A 23,270-nucleotide genomic window follows, 5' to 3' on the forward strand; every position below is an offset into this window, starting at 1 on the left:
GAACTATTTTCTAAGACATTTAAAAAGTAAAAAGAGAGCAAATATTAAATCATCTCATTTGCAAAAATGTCTCAATTGTGGCAATTTTTCATTGGTTTAATTAAATGACCAATCAAATAACCGGTTCGAACCAATTGTTTCTCCGTTTCCGGTTCTCCGGTTCAGCCAGCTTATCCGAACCGGTTCTCCAGTTACTTTGGGTCCGCTATAGAGCTTCTCTTCATCAAGGGTAATTCTGTCAACAACAAAAAAACGAAGGTAAACTAATCGAACGGCCAGGATAGATTGATACATAACAACCAATCTTTATAAACCAAACAACAGAACCTCACTCCGCCTCTAGGGTTTCTGCTTCATTACACTCAGTCACAACAGAGGCCTTTGATTTCAACCTTCTTCAGCTAAGGTACAATTCCATCACCCCTTTTCGATTTCTCATCATGAATCATTCTTCACTGGAATCAAAATTCTATTTTTCGATTTTTGTTACAAATGATTTGATTATAGTTCGATTGATTATTCTGTTTACATTTTGACTTTTTTTTTTTTTGAGGTTTTAGGGTTAGGGATCTAGGTTTTGAAGAAAAAAGTTTTTTTTTTTTGTTGTTGTTGTTGTTGCATTTTATCACTTTTTTGCACTTATGATTATGTGTAATTAATTGGTGTTGTTGATGTATAATCTTGCACGAAGCACTTGAATCTTAGGGTTAATTGTGATGTAGTGTTATTCTGTTTTCAATCTGATTTTGGAATTTGTGAGTGATTCTGTAAATTTGGCTGTAACATTAGGTTTGTTATGTACTCCATGTTGATATGTTGGTTTTGTTGGTGCATATGATATGGGAGATGTTATGTGATGAAATTGTTTATTGTTTTAATATCAATGTAGCATTTGTGATGAACTTGCTGATTAAGATTTACTTTTTGTTTTGATATTTGCATGTTGAAAGATTATTAATAGTTGAAAGTTTATTGTTTCTTCTGTGTCCACAGTTGTCAAGATGTTCACTTCAAGGAAGAAAATCAGCAAGGACAAGGGTGCCGAGCCAACTGAATTTGAGGAATCAGTTGGACAGGTTATTGCTGTTTCTGTGGTTGTTGATAAGTTTCTCAGTTACGGAATATAAAATATTTATTGTTTGAAATATGTTGATGCAGGCATTGTTTGATCTTGAAAACACCAACCATGAGTTGAAGAGCGAGTTGAAAGATTTATACATAAACTCTGCAGTGTGAGTCTGTTTTTGTGTTGTTTGTTTGAGTTTACATGTGTTTTCTCTTTGTCTTATAGATGCTATTTTCCATATTCATCTACAGCCAAGTTGATGTTTCTGGCAACCGCAAGGCTGTTGTTATTCATGTCCCATACAGATTGAGGAAGGGTTTCCGCAAAATTCATGTCAGGCTTGTTAGGGAGCTTGAGAAGAAATTTAGCGGCAAGGTAAGACAGTTTTATATACATTTGTTTTTTGTAAATTTATAAGATTGCCCTTTGTTCTTTCAAACTTCTCTTATCGCTACTCTCTGCCAATTTATTTTGGTTCAATTTCTGTTAACCACTGAGTTTCAATTTGTTTTTCATATCTTGCATGCCTCCTTGGTATTTAAATTGCATTAATCTTTAGATGGAGCAGTTCTAGTCAATCTATAAAGCTGAAATTAATCAAGCTGCAATGTTTTTTAATGTGATGATACAGTAACTTTAGCCTTGAACCTTGTGTATTCACGATTCTTTGTGTGATGCTTCATTCTATTGTGTATACTAACTAAACTTTTGACTTGTAGGACGTAATCCTGATTGCCACCAGGAGAATTGTAAGACCCCCAAAGAAGGGTTCAGCTGCTCAGCGCCCCCGCAGCAGAACACTCACTGCTGTCCATGAGGCAATGCTGGAGGATGTTGTATTGCCTGCTGAGATTGTTGGGAAAAGAATTAGGTACCGAGTTGATGGATCCAAGATCATGAAGGTAAAAAGACTATTGTAACATGCAACTAATTTCCAAAAATTTCTCGTGATCAATCAATAAAGATTAAAATTAACTCTATCTAATCTAATATGGGATTTAGCCTGCAAATGAAACACATGCGGTTGGGTTTGTGTTGACAAGTCTGTTTGTTATGTACATTCAAAATATAAATATTTTGTCTTTTTGTTTTGCCTGAATTTGTTTCCTCTTATGCAGGTGTTTTTGGACCCCAAGGAGAGAAACAACACTGAGTACAAGTTGGAGACATTTTCTGCAGTTTATAGGAAATTGTCTGGCAAAGATGTTGTGTTTGAGTATCCCATTACCGAGGCTTAGATTCTTAGCTTCTGTTTCCCAGTTTTGAATTTGCTTCATGAACTGCATATGATGGATGCTGCCAGTTAAATTTTGTTTAAGTTGCCTTTAATTCTGAATTTTGTTTGGTGACTTTAAAAAGTATTTTGTGGCCTAGTTAAGCAATGTAGCTTTTGATATATTTATCTGATTGAAATTACTTTCTGAATTTTATTTAGTGTCTGTCTATTTTGTTTCGGAAGCAAACACAAATAAGTTGTTATAACAAATTTATATGTAACAAAAGATTTATTTTTAACAACTAATTATGAGCTTGGATCAAATTCAAATATGCTAAAAACAATTTAAGTTGCTTGGACTGCCTACAAAAGATGTATTTACGTTGGAATCAGCTTCAACAAAAGAAGACTGGTTGGAGTTGTACCTACCACAGGTGTATTTGGTTTCGCATAAGAAATTATCAAAATTTATTTTCTCATGCTTAATTTTAGGAAAAATTATGATGACTGTTCGCATTATGAAACAATTGATTGTACTTAACAACATAAAGATGTTATCTATATCTAGTTGAAAGAAAAATCACATTTGATCGGAGAGCTTTAAGCTGCAAGTTAAGCAGTTAGTTTCATAACTAATTCAAGATATCCTACAAAAAAAACTCATCTCTAATGTGTGAGAATTTCGTTATTGAAAAATCTGTAAGCTGCAAGATAAGCAGTTAGTTTCATAACTAATTCAAGATTTCTTACCAAAAAAACTCATCTCTAATGTGAGAATTTCATTACAAAATGCTTCACAAACCTTGATTGATACTATGTTTCCGTGTATATTAATTCTGTCTTTCAGATTAGACTAAATGAAAGTGTTCATATTAAAAGAAAAGAATTGTCTATCCACAAGCTAGTATATAGGAGAAATATAATTTTACAAAAGAATACCCTTAAAATAAATATAGAATCCTAAATACATTCTATGAATGTAGTTTATCTATCTCCCTTCATCAAAAGAAGAAGTAGAGATAGAATTTCTAGAATAATCCTCTACAAAACTACTACCACCTGAGGCTCTTGTTGCACTACTGGCATTAGTATTGGTCAAAGCAGAAGTGGAGGTTGTAGTCCACTTTCCTACACGACCCTGAAGTCCTGGTTTACTTGGTCTTGGCAAAGTGAATGAATCACTTGATAGCATTAGATGAACTGAATTCATGTCAGGTCTCTCCACTACACTTGCCTGACAGCATAATAAACCTAGCTGAATGCACATTGCAGCCTCGTCACCGTTGTATTTACCGATGCTCTGGTCTATTAAATCCATTGTCTTCCCTCCTTGATAAAGCTTCCATGCCTACAAATAAGTTAAGAAATAAACAACATTGTAAGACCATGAAATAAATTGTCACACTGGTAACAAAGTTTCATGTTTCATGTAACCTAAGATGGTACTATCAGTCTAGCAGAGCCTACGTCTATCTGCGTCGTCCAAATGCTGATCAAGTCAGTGTATCAGCCTTGAGCACAAGGAGGATCAAGAACTTCAAGTCAGTGTTTCAGCCTTGAGCACAAGGAGGATCAAGAACTTCTACTAACGGAAGGCGACATGTTTTCGGTAAACTTCAAAATTATTTTTAAGTATAGGTTCGCGGAAGTAGAGTTTACCTATTTTCTATTTTTCTACATATTACAGCAGCTGATCATTAATTTATTACATGAATCTCAGCTCATGAAAATAACAAGTCCATACTTAATTTTCTCTAATGCCTTTTTTGGAATAAACTTACATAGCTTAGGAGATCTGCTTTTTCTGTACCAAGATTCACATCATGGTTTTTTCTCCCACTAATTATTTCCAACACCAAGACTCCATAACTAAAAACATCAGTCTTTACAGAAAGATATCCGCGCAATGCATATTCAGGAGCCATGTAACCACTGAGATTCATCAAACAAAAAAAAAACATAAGGATTTCTACATGACAATAACAAAAAACAGCAAGTGACAAAACAAAACTACTCACTGTGTACCGGAAATCCTAAATGTCTGCACATGAGTGTCCTCTCCAGGAAACAGCCTTGCCAAACCGAAGTCTGAAATTTTCGGATTTAATTTCTCATCCAGCAATATGTTACTAGCTTTAATGTCTCTGTGAATAATTCTCTCTGGGGCCTCTTCATGCAGGTAGAGAAGTCCTCTTGTGATACCGGTAACTATTCGAAACCGTGTCGTCCAATCCAATGACCTCTTTTTATCTAAAAGAACATTATATATAACTGTTGTCAATTATTTTTCAGAAGCAATCACAAAACATAGGAAAAAAAGAATTGTGGCATGTTCCTCAATGAAGTTGTTTTCAATACCGAACAAAAAGTGATCAAGACTTTTGTTTGGTAGATACTCATAGACAAGCATTTTTTCGGGTCCTTCTGCACAACAACCTAGTAAAGTGACTAAATTCTTGTGCTGGATTCTTAGTAATAGCCGAACTTCGTTTGTAAATTCTCTAATTCCTTGTCTAGATTCCAATGACAGCTTTTTAATAGCCACTTCTTCACCATTTGGCATCAATCCCTGCAGAAAAACACGCATAATTTAGTGAAATTTGTGTTCTGAGAAAAAGAAAATTTGTAAACTGTAAGCTCCAAATATCTTAATTTTCTCCTCCTATCCTTTATTTTGTTTTCAAATGTGCTATAGACAGTTTAAGAAGATCAACTGCATAAAAGCAAGCCATCCATAACATGATTTTGTTGCAATCCTCAACCACAATTGCAGATTTGCAGTATGAGACAAGTAAATAGTTAGTCTCTACAATCAACTCAGTTGCATTCGTCCAAAATTTCTGAAATACATAGAATTGTAACCTTGACTGCAATTAAAATATTGGAGCAAAAGCCTAAATTACGAATTTCGATTTTCTGCAGTCATGTCAACATGGATTCACACAATCAACTAATTTGAACCCTCAGTTTCATCCAAAACCCCACATCATCTCTTCCCGAGTCCTTAAAAGGATGATAAATTTGGTTCCATTGATTACAATTTGCAATGCATAATAACAATGATAAATTTGTTACTTCCCTTAACTTAATATCTCATTAATCCCAAAAGTAATGTGAACTTCAATTCAATTCTAATGCATCATCTTCATCACAAATACAATTAAACTATTCCTCATCATTATTACTATTAACATTAACAATTAAACTATCTTTGATGTATACTGATAAAAGAAAAATTCAAAAAAAAGTAACCTTGAAAACAGGACCAAAGCCTCCACGACCAAGTTGATTATGTTAACAATAGTGAACATATGTAAACATAGAAAAAGGAAAAACACCCTTTAGCTTAGGGTTTCAATAGAATGAACAAAAACTGAAGAGTAAGGGTTACACCAGAGTATAAATACTAAAAGTTAGAAAAGACCGAATTACCCTAACAAAGATACAATAAACAAATATAACAATAATAATAATAATAACCAACATCTCCCCTCAAACTCAAGATGCATTAGCAGAGAGCATCGAGAGTTTGTCAATCAAAAAACGAAAACGTTTAATGGAATGCGTCTTCGTAAACAAATCAGCAATCTGTAGAGCGGACGAGACGAACGGTAGAGTAATTGTCCCGTGCTGAAGATGATGACGAGTGAAGTGACAATCAATCTCAATATGTTTGGTTCGTTCATGAAAGACAGAGTTGTGGGCAATTTGAACAGCACTTTTGTTATCACAATACATAGGAGTTGGTTTAGAAAGAGTGACACCCATATCAGAAAGTAACCAACGCAACCAAACTATTTCAGTAGTGGTGGATGCCATAGCACGATACTCAGCTTCTGTAGAAGAACGAGATACAATATCTTGTTTCTTACTCTTCCAAGAAATAAGAGAGTCTCCAAGAAAGACACAAAATCCTGTAGTAGACTTACGATTCGTGGGGTCTCCGGCCCAATCAGCATCAGAATAAGCACGTAGTTCCAATGATGACGATGAGGGAAAAAGAAGGCTCTGAAATTGGGTTCCACGAAGATAACGACATATGCGAAGAACAACTGCCCAATGCAATGTAGTAGGAGAGACAACAAACTGACTAACAACATGCACAGCATAAGCAATATCTGGTCTAGTAATTGTAAGATACACCAAACTGCCAACCAATGTACGATATAAGGTGGGATCTGGAAGGGGAACACCATCAGATAGAGCATATTTCACATTCAACTCAAGAGGACTATCTGCTACTTTGGTATCAGAAAGGCGACTTTGATCAAGAATGTTGGCAATATACTTGGATTGAGAGAGAAGATAACCTCTAGGAGAGTAGGCAACTTCAATGCCTAAGAAGTAGCGAAGAGTGCCTAAGTCCTTCATCTCAAATTGTTTGGCCAACTGTAATTTCAAATCATTAATTCCATCCATATCATCACCTGTAATAATCATATCATCAACATATAATGAAAGTAAAATACGACCGTGACAAGTGGTTTTGACAAACAACGCAGAATCATGATCACTAGAGCTAAAGCCAATAGATGTAATCACAGTGGTAAACTTCTCAAACCAAGCTCGTGGAGCTTGTTTCAGACCATATAATGCTTTCTTCAACTTACATACTTCCCCTTGATTATGAGAAACACCTTGTGGAGGTACCATATAAACTTCCTCTTGAAGATCGCCATTTAGAAATGCATTTTTAACATCCATTTGATAAATATGCCACTGACGAATAGATGCAACTGCAATAAGAGTGCGAATAGTAGTCATTTTAGCAACAGGAGCAAATGTTTCTTCATAATCCATACCATATTGTTGAGAGAATCCCTTAGCAACAAGTCGTGCTTTGTATCGCTCAACTGACCCATCAGACTTAGTTTTGATCTTGTATATCCACCGAGACCCAATAGCACGTTTTCCAGGAGGAAGAGGTACTAATTCCCAAGTATCTGTTTTATGCAGAGCAGAAAGTTCTTCTGTCATAGCCTGCTGCCAAAGAGGGTCAAGAATAGCCTCTTTATAGGAAGAGGGCTCAGACAAACTGTGTATAGAGGTTAGAAAAGAAGCAAAAGAAGAAGAGTAAGTTGAATATACAAAATCAGGTAATTGAGTAGACTTACGCTCACGAGAGGGATAACGAAGAGGCGGAGGATCAACAATCGTAGGAGGTTCTTGGGTAGCCGTGGGGACAAGAGGGATGTCAATATCTGGAGTAGCAGTAGTATCAGTCCTGCAATTCTCAAAATTACAATCACTAGAAATATTTTCATTTTGACCAAAAGGATCGATATGAGTGAGTTTCGAACTACTAGTAATATAAGAATCAGAAGAAAGAGAGTAAAAAGGAATGTGTTCAAGAAAAACAACGTGACGAGAAACATACAATTTCTTTGCACTAGGATCATAACAACGATAACCCTTTTGACCATCCCCATAACCAAGAAAAACACATATAGCTGAACGAGAAGACAACTTACTACGTTCTACTTGTGGGCGAAGAACAAAACAAGTAGAACCAAACACTTTCAAAGAGGAATAATCAGGAACAAAGTTATATAATTTTTCAAAGGGAGACAAACCTGATGTGACTGACGATGGAATTCTATTAATAACATGAACAGCAGTAAGAACAGCTTCACCCCAAAATTCACTAGGAACCGAAGCAGACAACAAAAGAGAGCGAGCAGTCTCCATAATGTGACGGTGTTTCCTTTCAGCAACCCCATTTTGTTGAGGTGTATCAGTACAAGAGGTTTGATGAATTGTACCATCAAAAGCAAGCAATTCAGAGAATTTATTAGAGGTATATTCACCACCTAAATCACAGCGGAAGCACTTTATAACAACATTATGTTGAGTCTTAACCATAGCACGAAACATACAGTAAATGTCAAAAAATTCAGAACGATTTTTCATAAGATAAACCCAACAATAACGAGTATAGTCATCAATAAACGAAACATAATATCTAGATCCACCCTTAGTAAGAAGTGGTGATGGACCCCATACATCAGAGTGAACTAAGTCAAATGGTGCATATGAAATGGAAACACTTTTATTAAATGGTAAAGCTGAAAATTTAGCAAGTTTACAACCACAACAATCTGAGATATCACTGGTTTGTAACTTTCCTAAAGCTCCAGTAGAAGCCAAATACTTTAATCTAGAAGCAGAGACATGTCCAAGACGGGAATGCCATAAATAAAAACTAGAAGACGAAGAATTTAAACGAAAAGAAGATAATAAATCAGCTGTGGAAGTAGAGGTTGAGGCTGCAGTATCTGGGACTCTCAACTCATCCAAGATATAAAGTCCCCCTTGTCTACGGCCTGTCCCAATCAGCCTCCCGGAATGAGGATCCTGCACACAACAAGAAGTGGAAGAAAACATAACTGAGTAACCAGAATCACACAATTGACTAACAGAAGCAAGACTCAAAGTGAGGTTAGGAATATAATAGACATTAGAAAATGACAAATTTGGTGTGGAGATAGAACCAATGCCTTCTAATGGCATATGAGTGCCATCAGCAGTCATAACTGACATAGATGGTGTAGTATTCAAGGACATAAATGATTTTGCATCATATGACATATGATGTGATGCTCCAGAGTCAAGAATCCATATGGAAGGAGATATACCTGGCAAACAAGAAGAGTTCAAACCTTTAATAGAGGAGGCAGACATGGCACGAGACTGAGTGGCAAAAAGCTTTTGGAGTTGCTCTGCAATATCAGATAGTTGAGAAGTAGTCTCAGATGGATATACATGCTCAGAACTAGAACCAATGGTAGGAGGAGCAGCAGTAGCCACATTGGATGATGGATGTTTGAAATTTTTCTTATTTCCTTTCAACAATTTGGGACATTGAGCTTTCCAATGACCTTTCTCCTTACAAAAAGCACATTCATCAATACCAAGCCCAATTCTACCTTGAGGTTTTCCTTTGTAAACTGGAGCAGCAAAAACAGTTGGAGGAGTGGAGAGAACTCCTTTATCTGGAATCAAATTGGAGTGAGACTTGAGTCTAATTTCTTCTGCCAACAATTCATTAAAAACTGAATCAACATTAGGAAGTGGATTACGATGTAGAATACCCCCACGAAGTCCCTCAAAATCATCCCTAAGCGCCATCAGAAATTGAACCAAACGTTGCTCTTCTCTTTGATCAGTGTATGCTTTGACCACTTTTAATTCAGACGATTCCATAAGAGCCAACTGATCCCACAAATTACTCATAGTTGAATAGAATTCCTGAATGGTCATATTATTCTGTTTGAGAGCTCTAATATCACTCTCCAGCTGGTACCGTTTTGCAAAATTAGATTGAGCATACAAACGTTTCAAATGGTCCCAAACCTCCTTAGCAGTATCATATTTTGCTAGTTGCACTCCTATTGACTGAGAAACAGAATTATTGATCCAAGTAAGAATCTTAGAATTATTGACATCCCATGTTTCCAACTCTTTTGCATATTTTGCTTCATCCTTTTTATCCGTAGGTTTAACAAAGGTTCCATCAACATAACTCCACATCCTTTTTCCTTTCAAAAAATTTTTCATTACGTAATTCCAATAAGAATAATTTTCTCCATTGAGTTGAACACTAATAGATTGAAGAGAATCATCTTTATCATGACTCATTGTATTTAACTATGAGATAACCAAAAACACCACAATTAAGTAAAAATAAATTAAATAAAAGTGATCCAAAAAGAATCAATTTTTTTTTCACTGTATAAGAAATAAGGATTCTCTATTGAATAGGTATACCACCAAGTTGTTTTTCCACCTACCACGTTGAATTTTTGTACTGTATCAAGAAGAAAATTGGCAAAGCTTCAACGAGGAAAAGGATAAAATTGACGACTAGCCAACACACTACAGGAACAAATGAAACCGTCAAATTCAATTGAAACAGTACCGTCAATACTCCAACAAATCGGCAACGAACAAATATGTGTACCACTTCGCGGTAGATCCGAAATCAAACCAAGCTCTTTGATACCATGTTAACAATAGTGAACATATGTAAACATAGAAAAAGGAAAAACACCCTTTAGCTTAGGGTTTCAATAGAATGAACAAAAACTGAAGAGTAAGGGTTACACCAGAGTATAAATACTAAAAGTTAGAAAAGACCGAATTACCCTAACAAAGATACAATAAACAAATATAACAATAATAATAATAATAACCAACAGATTAAGCTCAGAGAAGAAATTGGTGGCGAGTTGAAGAGTATGAAGGTCGAACAAGAGGTCGGAAGAGTCACCGGCGTCGATGGTATCTTTATCGTCATCGGCTTCGTCGTCGGAGGCTGTGGCGCCCTTCTTCAGCCGTCTCTGCAGGCAGGCGCAGAGGCTGGAGAAGAAGGACATAAAGTCAAAGGAAAAGTCAACGCGAATTTGGAGAAGGAAGCAGAAATTAACACACGCTATAGAATAGAATTAGAATCAATGTATTCGAATTCAATTAGTACTACTTAATCAAGGTTCTTGTTGGTTTATTAGTATGTACAGTACCATTTTTTAATTTAACCTATACTATAAATTGCAGTCCTAATTTAGTTTATTGTTAATAACTAGTAAAGGACCCGTGCGTGCGCACGGGTCGCGCAAAGTCGATATATATGAATTAAGAGAAAAATAAATGTCTTAAATGATAATTGTCATATAAATATTAATTGAATTTTTCAGGTTGTAGTTGTCATGATATATATAGAATTTACGTTGAAGAATGTATGAGAATAATTGTATCAACAATTGACTTTTTTCATTCATAAAATGCCCGCGTGTCCTCCACGTTTCACCTATGTGGTTTTGCAGGGCAGGGTAACGTTTTATGACCCATGTATCCATTTATAAAAATATTTGAAATTTATTTCCATTTATATAAAAAAATTTATCAACAATTGACTTTTTTCCGTTTATAAAAATATTTGAAATTTATTTTCATTTATATAAAAAAAATTGTATCAACAATTGACTTTTTTCCGTTTATAAAAATATTTGTAAGTTACTCTCATTTATAAAAATAATCGTATCAATCGTTGACTTTTTCATGTATATAAAAATATTTGTAACTTAGTCCCGTTTTTAAAAATAATTGTATTAAGGTAGACTTTCCCCGTTTATAAAAATATTTGTAACTTATTCTCATTTATAAAAATAAGTGTATCAACAGTTGAATTTTTCCCGTTTATAAAAATATTCGTAATTTATTTCTGTTTATAAAAATAATTGTATCAATAATTGACTTTTCTCGTCTATAAAAATATCTATAACATATTACCGTTTATAAAAATAATTGTATCAACAATAAACTTTTTTCTGTTTATAAAAATATTTGTAACTTATTACGATATAATTATTCTCTTTTATATAATTGAATTAATTAATTAATATTTTAAATGTATCCCTTAAATTAAACATGAGGATTATTGATTAATTAATAATGAAAACTATAGCAAAATTTATAAATTATATATAAATATAAGTATTTTTATATGAAATAACAATTAAAAAGAGTTTAATAAATATTTATTGATACCGAAAGATAGTTTTAAACAATTGTGAAATTACCAATCTATCTTTTTAAAATAATTTTGTAATTTCGCATAATCCAATTAATTATTAGTTGTCAACGTAAATTATTTTTATTTTTCTTAAAAGTAAAAGAAAAAATAATTATTTTGTATTTAGCTTTTTAATTTGATTTTCCATTAAAGAAATCTAATATTCACGTTTTCAATTAACCCACTTTTAAATTAACTCTCATTATCATAAAAATGATTTAACCTACAATCATGTTTCCAAAAAGTTATTTTTAATTGATTTATAATAAATAATAAAAATTAAATTTTTAATATTTTTTATTACAAAAAATTTAATACCCTAACAGATTTGATTTGCTGTTGAAAAATAATATTTTATCAATAATTGACTTTAATATAATTCACTTATCTCTACTATTTTAGTATAATTTGATTTAAAAATTAAATTAATTTTTTTTATTTGTTAATAGAAAGAATAAAACATTTGGAGTTTCTAACCTTAGATAAATCAATCTCGATTTTGTGTGAAATGGAAGTGATTCATAGAATCGAAATATATAAACTCTCCATTCATTTATGAATTTTGTGTGAGAATCTTTAATATATTAAAACCCAATACTTAGCACCTCTATTAATGCCTAATTTTTTTCACGTCCCCCTAAGAAGAGATATTCTTACATTTTCCTTATTTATCTCAATCACTTATTTGAATTTATTTGTACTATTAATTAGTCTGTCATTAATAATAATTATTATAGAATTAATTTTTAATTAATAAATTTTTGACGCAAAATCACATTTAGGTACTAAAAAAAGATTATTAAATTGTTTTTATTATGATAATTAAGTAAAATTGATAGTATACTTACTTTATTGTATTAAAAGTAGATTGCATTAAATATATTTATTTAAAAATGGTTAATATATTTAATAGATTTATTTTATTTATTAATCTTTAAATAGTATCATAGTATCATATTATCATTTTGATTAATCTTTTTCACAATAAGACTTGTGAAAATAAGAAAAAAATGAAATCTGTTAACAATATTTTCAAAACTGTAATAATAATTATATTCGATTAGAAACTTTAATGATTAAAATTATCATTTGAAAAATTATTCATATTGTTTAATTTTATTCCTCTATTTTCTATGTTATGGAAGATATAAAGACAATGAAAACTGAAGAAAAAAATATAATATAGGACTAAAAATAAAAATAAAATAAACGAAAGTAATTATGAAAATAGTTAAGATAAAAATTACAATTAAGGTGTGGAAAATAGTTTAATTAGTATTAATTAGTATAAGAATATAATTATGGTGATAATCGATTCCTTATTAGTTTAATATAGCTATTAATTGTTTTTATTATGAAAATACAATTAATTAGTTTGATTGCTATAAGAAATAATTTCATAATTATTATTAGACATCTCATATGTTTCTTTACGGCGTGTGTATCTTTAGTAGAATACATATAAAAGAAGATTAATAATGTAGACAAATAAGTGATCAAATATATTTATTGGTTAGAAATAAATGATTATATTAATTGGTATTCAATAACACTCATGTGAAATAAATTTTAAAATTAAATATGTTTTACATTTTATTCCTATACATTTTGTTCTAAGTCAAAAACAAATTTGAAAAACTAAAATAAAATTGAATTAATTAATTAATATTTTAAATGTATCCCGTAAAATTAAATGACAGTGTTATAATATATTGAATAAGATTTATAATTGATATATTAAATTATTGTTTTAAATATAAAGAAGAAGAATAAATTTGTGTGTTTCATAAGAAATTTTTTTGTCACTCGTTTTTTTTTTTTGTATTAACAAATATTTGTATCATATTTTAGTATAAATGCTAACATTTTAATAAAAAAATACTAATATTTTAATATAAAAATGCTAACATTTTTTCAAGTCAATTTTATTTTTCGTTGTATCATGTCATAATATCATATATTATTTTTATCAAATATATGATATTTTTGTTTTAAAAAATTATTTAAAAAATTACATATAATTGATTGAATTAATTTTTATAGAAAAAAAGGGTCAATACCAACTTTCTGTTTGTATGAAATATTTGATATTTTTATGAATATTAAAGGAATAAATTAAAATTAAAATTAATATCAACTATTTTTTCATGGATATTAAAATAATAAATATAAATTAAAATTAATGTCAACCTTATAATAGTGCATGTTTAGGTAATGAAGGCATTGAAAATATGAGAATATGTTTGTATGCATTTAATTTTTAATTCTATATAAAATCTTTTTTGTACGTTTATTTTTAATTATTTCATACTTTTCTGATTCCTCCATTTGAGTTTGAATTATGTCAAGATATTATTTATTTTATTTGTATTGTATGAAGGTAGAGAGTTATATTTATTGATATTATGTTTGAATTCTACTTTTTTTTTTTTATGATTAATTAAGCATAATGATTGCTTTTAGATATTAAAAAACTTTGTACCTATAAATGAATTATTATCACCTAAATTCAATTATTATCAACAGCTAATACCTACCTCTATTGGGTCATTTAATTTTTCAGCATGTGGATGAATGTACATAAAATCAATCTATTCTTTTGTTTAACACATTCAGTTTAATCAGTATAACTTCAAATAAAAAAATATTAAAAGACAACATTGATTATGACAAAAAATAAATAAAATAATTAAATGATTATATTAGACAATAAAACTTTTCTTATAAAATTGATATGATTTCAGATGAATTGTTCCATATATTATCAAGGGTTTAATATTAAGAATTGCATTTGGTGTGAGTCGTGCGTGATTAGAATAAAAGTTAATAATGATGGTAATTAATTGAGTCTTGAGGTATAATATATGTGAGAAATCATATAGGGCATGAATTCATTTATTAAAGCAATCAATTAATAGATTTATTATAAATGCTCTCAATTTTTGTGAGTATCATAGGTTATTATAATAGTAAATGTCATAGTTAAAAATAAATATATTTTCTTTCCTTAAATAAATATTATAATTACAATTATTAAAAGTTTAGATTTTAATTTGCATATATATATATATATATATATATAGTGATCTGGTCTGGGCCGAGCAGGCCCAACCCTTGTTACCAGCCGAGCAGGCCCAGTTCCCTTGGGCCCAATTACTGGACAACAGATAAGGGCTGCCCTTCGCGAAGACCATAGCCGAGCAGGCCCAAACCTTTGGGCCCACTTACTGGATAACCGTCAAGGAGTTATCCACGCACGAAGACCACGCGTCACGCAGCGAGGGATTCGGTCAACCACCTCCGAACCCTACGCCATGATCATCCGGAACGTGAGTCTCCTGCTGACTTAGCCCTAGCATGGGACGTTCTGGAAGTTCCCTAGCACGTGGGCCTCCAGTTGGATTTGGCCCAATTAGGGAACCTTGGCCCAGCGCTGGGGGCTATAAATACCCTCTTTCACTAGAGGGTCAGGTATTCTATTCTTAACTCTAAACCTCATTCTCTGATAGCTACTGACTTAAGCATCGGAGAACCTTGCAGGTACCCCCCCCCATCTTGCTCTTCAAGCCAGATATTGCGCCTTGACGATTCTCCTGATCAGGTACGATCAGTGGCGCCGTCTGTGGGAACCTTGCTCCCCCTTCTTTAACAAAGATCAAAGCATAACCTTTCACCATCGTCATGGCCAACAACAACATACCTAGTCCTGATCCCTTCGTCCTTGAACAACTGATTGAAGATTCCAGCCGCGAACTGACGAATCGCCGTCGGCAAGAACGTGCTTTTGCCGGACAGAGGCAACAGATTCAGCACATTCAACATGGGCACGGCCTTCAACAAGTCCAGAACGTCGAACAAACCCATCCTGAAGGACAAGTTCAGAACGGGGAAGACGGGCAGACCCGGCCCCAGACTGAACCAGACCAGCTCCAAGTGGTGAATGAAACTGATACCCGAGACGGGCAACCCGCTTCCTCGTTCACCCACACCTCTGGCAGACGAAGAAGCCGTAGCCCAGACGAGGAGGAACAGATCAACATTCCCGAGGGCGCTGATCCAACCGCCATCCTCCTACTCAAGGAGCTGCAGAAAACCAACCGCCTCATCCGCCTACAGGGCGACCGCATCCACGACTTGGAAAGGAAGCGACGATATCGCTCCCCCCAACGGAGACGCCATCGGTCACATTCCTATTCCTCTTTGCGGTCTCCTCCGAGGAGAAATCGCAAGCGCAGTCCATCTAGGTCTCGCTCCCCCTCGAGAAGAAACCGGCGCCAGCGGTCTTATTCCCGCTCTCCACCTCGAAAGACTCGGAAGAATCAGAAACCTGAAACCACTGAAGCCAAGAGTCTCTCACCCGAGCAGGAGCACCGAGGCCCCTCCAAAGCCGTGCAGAAAGTCCGCGAGCATTCTCCAAAAGACAACCGCAAAATCTCGGGCAAAGCACGTACTAAATCCCAGCGGGGCAGACATTCAAACTCTCCTGAGCCTAGCGACGAAGAAGATTTCCGCAGTCCCTTGTCCGAGCAAATCCGGCGTGTTCGTCTCCCCCGGGGGATGGAAAAACCACCAGCCTTGGACCACTATGACGGGACCACCGACCCCGATGACCACATAAGGAGCATCGAAGCTGTCATGGACTACCATGTGGTACGAGGATCCATCAAATGCCGCATCTTTCCGACCACGCTAAGGAAAGGCGCGATGAACTGGTACAGGAATCTGCCCCCTAACTCCATCCACTCCTGGACTGAACTGAAGGATCTTTTCCTAAGCCACTTCACCGCGTCTCGTCTGCAACCGAAATCAGAAGCAAATCTTGAGGCAGTAATCCAAGGTACCAACGAATCTTTGAGAGACTACCTCGATAGGTTCAACAAAGAAGTTGTCCAAGTGCAGACCGCGGACTACATGAAGAGGTACCTACTCGAACGAGGGCTCCTCCCCGGAAGCGACTTCAAAAAGGCCATCAAGATTGAGGAAGTCCACTCCATGAACGCCCTCCTTCGCAAGGCTCAGGCCTTCATCAGATATGAGGAAGCAGAAGCTGCTGCCACGAGAGCGTCACGGGACAACGACGCCGCTCGCAGTTCAAACCATGAGCCCTCAACTTCGAGGCGCGGGCACGAGAGAAGGAAAGACGACAGGTCTCTCGACATCAAAGAACGCCGGGGACCTTCTGGTCGTTTCAACGAATATACCCCGCTGAACGCCTCATGGGAAAGGATCCTAGCCGAATGCCAAAACACCGACTTCAAAAAGTCGAACATCAGACCCCCGAAGTCAAACCCCGCGAGGCCAGGAACCGACAAGTCCAAGTATTGCAAATACCACAGGAGCCATGGACACATGACCGAGGATTGCATTCACCTCAAGGACGCTATTGAAACATTGATCAAGGAAGGTCGTCTTTCAAAATACACACAGAAAGGGGAACCTTCCCGAAGGGACGACCACAGAAACTCTGACGAAGGGAATTCGCCGGACAACAGGCCCCTACAAGTAGCCCTGTCAGTGACCCGACCTGAAGATTTCATACCATCGGTCGGGGCACCTGCCGCACTCAGCAAATGGGAAGGATTCCCATTCGCCATGGTCGTCTCCAACGGCGGAGATCCGGGCTCCCTCACCATCAGTTCAGTGAAGAGAAAGTTCGATGAGCTGCTCAGCGCCAACGCAGACCTCGGCCCTACACTGAGAAAGTTCCGAGGGAAATCTGAACCAATCACCTTCTACCTGGAAGAACTACCCAGCGGAGCTCCAAACGCCACAATTCCTCTGCTCGTCCGAGCAAGAATGGCGAACTTCGATGTTCGACGGGTCCTAGTCGATGAAGGCAGCTCGGTCGACATCATGTACTCCCATCTCTTCCGGACACTCCAGCTGGACGACTCACATCTCACTCCCTACGTGGGTTCAGACCTTCAAGGCTTCAACGGAGCTACCACTAAACCATGGGGTTACGTCGAGCTGATTGTCACCTTCGGGGAAGGGGAGGCTTCTAGGCAAGTCAAAACTAGGTTCTTGGTGATCGACTGCAAAACCCTCTACAACTGCATCATCGGACGCCCCACTCTGGCCGAACTGACCGCCGTACCCTCCACTGTCCACCTGAAGATGAAGTTCTACACGAGGACAGGACGAGTGGCCACCATCAACGCCGATATTGAAGCAGCCAGAAGAATCTTCGACGCCTCCGTCAAAGGATTAGAACTGATCGCTCCGCCGACCAGCTCCAACAAAAAGCCAAGGGCCGAAGACAAGCATCCTCGAGGAGACCAGCATCAGACAACCAACGTCAGCTCAGTCAACCTGGATGCCCGGTTTGCAGAGGAAGAACTAAAGACTGGGGAAGAGACGAGGTCGAAGTCACCTCACCCCTTCCGACCAGTTCCGGACGGAGATTTCGAGCTGGTCCCCTTGGGCGAAAACCCTGACAAAGCAGTGAAAATCGGTAAAGGGATCCCAGACCTTCCGAGGAAGCAGCTCATAGCCTGCCTTCGAGCCAATGCTGATCTGTTCGCCTGGAGCGCCGCGGAAATGCCCGGACTCGACCCTGAGGTCGCCTGCCACCACCTCTCCATCAATCCAGCCGCAAAGGCCGTAGTTCAACGTAGGCGTCGGCAGTCTCCCGAGAAAGCGGAGGCTGCCGAGAAAGCTGTAAAAGACCTCCTAGAGGCAAATTTTATTTCCGAGGCCAAGTATTCAACTTGGCTCTCAAACGTTGTACTTGTTAAGAAATCTAATGGAAAATGGAGAATGTGTGTTGATTATACTGATGTTAACCGGGCATGTCCAAAAGACGCCTATCCTTTACCAAACATTGATAGACTGGTCGATAACTCGGCCGGCTATAAACTATTGTCTTTTATGGATGCTTATTCAGGTTACAACCAGATCCCCATGGCGAGGAGCGACAAGCAGTACACGGCGTTTATGACCGAGTCGGGCAACTATTACTACAACGTAATGCCCTTCGGCCTCAAAAACGCGGGATCCACATATCAACGGATGATGAACAAAGTGTTTCGTGGGGAGATCGGCGACACCCTCGAGGTATACATGGACGATATGATCGTCAAATCTCGAGAAGACACCGACCACACCTCCCATCTCGAGCGCGTGTTCGAGCAGGCCAGATCCTGCAAGATGCGCTTCAACCCAGAGAAATGCACCTTCGGCGTCCGGGCAGGAAAATTCCTCGGTTTCTATCTGACCGAACGAGGAATAGAAGCCAACCCAGATAAATGCCGAGCATTCTCTGAACTCCCTACTCCCAACAATAAAAAATCCATCCAAATCTTAAACGGGATGCTCACTGCACTTTCACGTTTCGTCGCGAAATCCGCCCAGCACGCCCTCCCTTTCTTCAAACTGCTACGCAAAGAAGCAGCCTTCAAATGGTCCGAAGAATGCGAGCAAGCACTTGCACACCTTAAGCAAGTACTTTCCAAACCGCCTGTCCTTTCTCGACCAGACGACAACGAGCCTCTGTACCTTTACCTAGCCATTTCAAACGAGGCCGTCAGCGCGGCACTGATCCGAGAAACCGTAGACGGACAAAAACCCGTGTACTTCACCAGCAAAGCTCTACAGGGACCCGAGGTGCAATACCAACAGATCGAGAAAGTCGCCATGGCCCTAGTAATAGCGGCCAGAAGGCTACGATACTACTTCCTCGCCCACACAATCTTTGTTCGGACGGACCAACCCATCAAGCAACTCCTCAGCCGACCAGACATGGCCGGCAGAATACTAAGGTGGTCCCTCGAGCTTTCAGAATTCGACGTACAGTATGAGAGCAGGAAGGCACTAAAAGCACAGGCACTGGCGGACTTCGTGGCCGAAATGACCTCTATGGCCGACTCGCCCGACGCAACTAAAGACAAGTGGACCATCTACGTAGATGGCGCGTCAAGCAGCTCGGGCAGCGGGGCAGGCATTATCTTGGAAAACGACGAAGGTCTTATCATAGAAGTATCTTTAATCCTCTCCTTCAACACGTCGAACAACCAGGCCGAGTATGAAGCCCTCCTCGCGGGACTGAGACTCGCCGAGGACATAGGGGCACGAGAGGTCAAGATCTACACTGATTCCCAACTCGTCGCATCTCATATCAGCGGCGAATACCAGGCCAAAAACGACGTACTTGCCGAATATCTCGCGCTCGTCAGAGATAAGATGAAAAAATTCGCCAAAGCAGAAGTCGAGCATATCCCCCGAGAACACAACTCGCGCGCCGACATACTGTCCAAACTTGCGAGCACGAGAAAGAAAGGGGGAAACAAATCAGTTATCCAAGAAATTCTGCCCAGACCAAGTGTAGGCGAAAGCGCGCGAGCTCTACAGATATTCGCCATCGGGGACGACCAATGCTGGATGACCCCAGTGTACAACTTCCTCACAAAAGACGAGCTCCCCGCTGACACGAAAGAAGCCTCAACGATTAAGAGATGAGCGTGCTCATACACTATCCTCGAAAACAAGCTGTACCAACGAGGTTTCTCCATCCCCCTCCTTAAATGCATCGATGCCTCGCAAGCACTGGAGGTACTCCAGGAGCTCCATGATGGAATCAACGGCCAGCACCTCGGTGGGCGGTCACTAGCTAGGAAAGCCCTCAGAGCCGGCTATTACTGGACGACCATGCAGCAGGACGCCAAAGAGTATGTCAAGAAATGCGACAAATGCCAGCGTCACGCCGACATGCACTTGGCACCACCAAACGAGCTCAAATCTCTCTCCTCACCCTGGCCTTTCTCTACGTGGGGAATGGACCTCCTCGGACCTTTCCCGGTCGGATCCTACCAAAACAAATACCTGGTGGTCGCTGTAGATTACTTCACAAAATGGATAGAAGCTGAAGCGCTCGCTAAAATCACATCCCAAAACGTACTCCGATTTTACAAGAGGAACATACTCGCTCGATTCGGAGTACCACAGGCGATTATAACCGACAACGGCACCCAGTTCACGGACAGAAAATTCCAGGAATTCGTGGCCAAACTCGGGACAAAGCAACACTTCACTTCGGTCGTACACCCCCAAACCAACGGACAGGCTGAAGCCGCCAACCGGGTCATTCTTCGTGGGTTGAAGAGAAGACTGGGCGAAGCGAAAAAAGCCTGGGTCGAAGAGCTACACAGCGTCCTCTGGGCATACAGGACGACCCCACATTCAACCACGGGCGAAACACCATTCAGGCTAACCTATGGCACCGAAGCCGTGATCCCCGTGGAGATCCGAGAACCGTCTCGTCGGACTGAGTCACCTCTCGAGGAAGAACTCAACGACGAAGCTATGAGAGAAGAGCTCGACATGGTCGAGGAGATCCGAACAGGATCCTCCCTGCGAGAAGCGAAATTGAAACAACAAATAGCGTTAAGACATGACACCAAAGTTATCAAGCGCTCCTTCGAAGTCGGAGACTTAGTGCTCCGTAGGAACATGAAAGATTCACGCGAAGGCAAACTAGCCCCAAACTGGGAAGGTCCATACCGAGTGTACGACAAAACCGAAAACGGTGCGTATTACCTCGAGAACCTTCTCGGCGAAAAACTAGCTTGACCTTGGAATGCTGAAAAACTCAGACGCTACTACAGTTAGAAACAACCTAACGCTACCCGGCCGCTCGTGACGAACACGAGGAAAGCTGGGCGAGGACTCGCGCCATGGTACAAGCGCGTATGCTCCACGACAGCTTCAGTCGGATAACCCTACCAGGAGGCAAAGCCGACTACGCGGCGGGCCTTACACGCAGACCCTCCGCGGAAGTACCTGCACGGCAGAACCCCAGCTCGCGATGGGATCGTTCACGCCGCGAGCACCTGGCCCCGACCGCGGCCTCGAGCTCGCTTATAGCGCACACCTGCTCTGCGCACCCGGACCGTTCCCCACACGCCCGGGCCATAAACCTCGGTCGAGCACAAACATAATTCGAGCATAAACATAAAGCATACATATTAACGGCAAAATCAGATAAGCAATAAACATTGGAGCATAAAACGGAATATTAAAAACCGACCAAATTGGCCGGAGATATCCAAATATTACAAAAATTATCCGGGCATCGCCCAACTAGCTACCTTGGCGCGCAGGCCACAAAACATCGGCACGCAGGCCACAATCATAAAAAAGAGACTGGTCAAACATCGCAATCTTCGTCCTCGGCACCGTTATCCTCGCCCTGGGGCTCCTGCTCGTCTTCCCAGTCCTCGAACTCCGGGTTTGATTGAATTCGTCCGTCCACGACCTTATGGTATGGACCAATGCCCTTCGTCACCAGACACGGGTTGAGGACTTTCAGCTGATCCACCGCAGCTTTGAAACCGACCCCCAGGGTAGCAACACAGTCAATCTCCAACTCCTTCACCTTGCCCAGAAGCTGAGAACGCGTCACCAAGGCCTTCTCATCATCATCCTCCTCGGCCGAAGGGAGATGAGCCCTCTCCAACTCAGCAATTCTCTCGCGGAGCCTTTTCCCCTCGGCCTCCAAGTCCGCAACCTTATTACGCTCTTTAACGAGATCCTCCACTATGCCGCTCTGGACCTCATACTTGTCCTTGTACTGTTCGAACTCGTGCTCCAGCTCGTCGTATTTGATTTGGAGAGCATCGTAGTCCTTCTGAGGACAGACTTTCTGAGCATTAAGAGCCAAGGCAAAGGCAGCCACCCTCATCATCCCTTCGAGGTCCTCGGACAAATCCTTGTCTCGAGCCACCCGGTCCCGCCTAACGATGTGCCTCACCTCCTCGCGCTCGAGGAGCACATTCTTCCTTGAAAAGATTCCCCTGTGCAGAGTACAAGAGGGCAGCACTATGTCCTCCTCGGAGGGGTTGTCGATGATAAGAGGACGAAGCTCCGCGGTCCCGTCATTCTTTTGCTTCTTTCCGGCTGGAGAACCACGCGAAGTCGTCCCAACCGACGAAGGAGAGCCACTGTCGGGGGCACTCGCGGCAGCCGCCTTGACCTCCTCAACCCGCGATCGTTTCACGGACACTTTGATGGCCCCCTTGTTCTTGGCCCGCATCTTCGTAACTTTTTCATGCAAGTCGGCCATTTTTCCTGCAAAATAAAGAGTTAGAACCAAAAAGATATTGTTTAAACAAATAATAGCTAGCTCACCTAACAAAATCATAGCATCCCCGTAACTGCCGCACTCGAGGACAGCTTTTGTGTTGATGTGCCGAGGCTCCAGCATGGGACTTCCATCTTCCTCGAATAGGGGATCCCCGTTGGGATACGTACATATTGCCGGCCTAAACCCGTCCACGTAGGAAGCGAGCCGCTGATACCCCCCAGTATCACGCTCATTGAGGTCCTCGTCACGGAAGATGAAATAATCGGTCCCCCGCTCGAAGTGGTCGGGCTGCCACTCCAACGGGAACCGGGCAGACGGACCCACCTTCCTCACCCCA

The 23,270-nt window shown here is 39.2% G+C and overlaps 4 protein-coding genes across 4 annotated transcripts in view; 2 read left to right on the plus strand and 2 right to left on the minus strand.

Annotated features, from left to right (window-relative positions):
- Window positions 1–23,270, minus strand: part of LOC131594352 (uncharacterized) — an 88,907-nt gene that overhangs the window by 41,801 nt on the left and 23,836 nt on the right. The gene's annotated exons all lie outside the window — the stretch shown is intronic.
- On the plus strand, window positions 326–2,479 carry LOC131594353 (small ribosomal subunit protein eS7-like). Its single transcript, XM_058866458.1, has 6 exons — window positions 326–406; window positions 994–1,076; window positions 1,159–1,232; window positions 1,318–1,441; window positions 1,786–1,968; window positions 2,185–2,479. Exons 2-6 carry the CDS (start codon window positions 1,002–1,004, stop codon window positions 2,302–2,304), a joined length of 576 nt encoding a protein of 191 aa, XP_058722441.1. The 5' UTR covers window positions 326–406; window positions 994–1,001; the 3' UTR covers window positions 2,305–2,479.
- LOC131594349 (cysteine-rich receptor-like protein kinase 43) lies at window positions 3,048–10,764 on the minus strand. The gene is made up of 6 exons (XM_058866454.1): window positions 10,480–10,764; window positions 5,535–5,569; window positions 4,641–4,851; window positions 4,301–4,532; window positions 4,064–4,214; window positions 3,048–3,630 (listed from the first exon to the last, which is right to left on the minus strand). Exons 1-6 carry the CDS (start codon window positions 10,655–10,657, stop codon window positions 3,271–3,273), a joined length of 1,167 nt encoding a protein of 388 aa, XP_058722437.1. The 5' UTR covers window positions 10,658–10,764; the 3' UTR covers window positions 3,048–3,270.
- Window positions 15,535–17,827, plus strand: LOC131594948 (uncharacterized). Its single transcript, XM_058867148.1, has 2 exons — window positions 15,535–16,503; window positions 17,774–17,827. Exons 1-2 carry the CDS (start codon window positions 15,535–15,537, stop codon window positions 17,825–17,827), a joined length of 1,023 nt encoding a protein of 340 aa, XP_058723131.1.

The sequence above is a fragment of the Vicia villosa genome, linkage group LG4 (genome assembly GCF_029867415.1).
Source record: "Vicia villosa cultivar HV-30 ecotype Madison, WI linkage group LG4, Vvil1.0, whole genome shotgun sequence".
Classification (NCBI taxonomy): domain Eukaryota; kingdom Viridiplantae; phylum Streptophyta; class Magnoliopsida; order Fabales; family Fabaceae; genus Vicia; species Vicia villosa.

What these genes read in the sequence shown, in the direction of transcription:
- LOC131594353 (XM_058866458.1), top strand. Translation starts at nt 1,002, where the DNA reads ATGTTCACTTCAAGGAAGAAAATCAGCAAGGACAAGGGTGCCGAGCCA. An exon ending in TTATACATAAACTCTGCAGT is followed by an intron (nt 1,233 to 1,317) that starts GTGAGTCTGTTT and finishes ATTCATCTACAG; the next exon opens with CCAAGTTGATGTTTCTGGCA. An exon ending in AGAAGAAATTTAGCGGCAAG is followed by an intron (nt 1,442 to 1,785) that starts GTAAGACAGTTT and finishes TTTGACTTGTAG; the next exon opens with GACGTAATCCTGATTGCCAC.
- LOC131594349 (XM_058866454.1), bottom strand. Translation starts at nt 10,657, where the DNA reads ATGTCCTTCTTCTCCAGCCTCTGCGCCTGCCTGCAGAGACGGCTGAAG. An exon ending in GCTTTGGTCCTGTTTTCAAG is followed by an intron (nt 4,852 to 5,534) that starts GTTACTTTTTTT and finishes GTTTTTCTGCAG; the next exon opens with GGATTGATGCCAAATGGTGA. An exon ending in TTTAGGATTTCCGGTACACA is followed by an intron (nt 4,215 to 4,300) that starts GTGAGTAGTTTT and finishes GATGAATCTCAG; the next exon opens with TGGTTACATGGCTCCTGAAT.
- LOC131594948 (XM_058867148.1), top strand. Translation starts at nt 15,535, where the DNA reads ATGGCCAACAACAACATACCTAGTCCTGATCCCTTCGTCCTTGAACAA. An exon ending in CTGTCATGGACTACCATGTG is followed by an intron (nt 16,504 to 17,773) that starts GTACGAGGATCC and finishes ACGTGGGTTCAG; the next exon opens with ACCTTCAAGGCTTCAACGGA.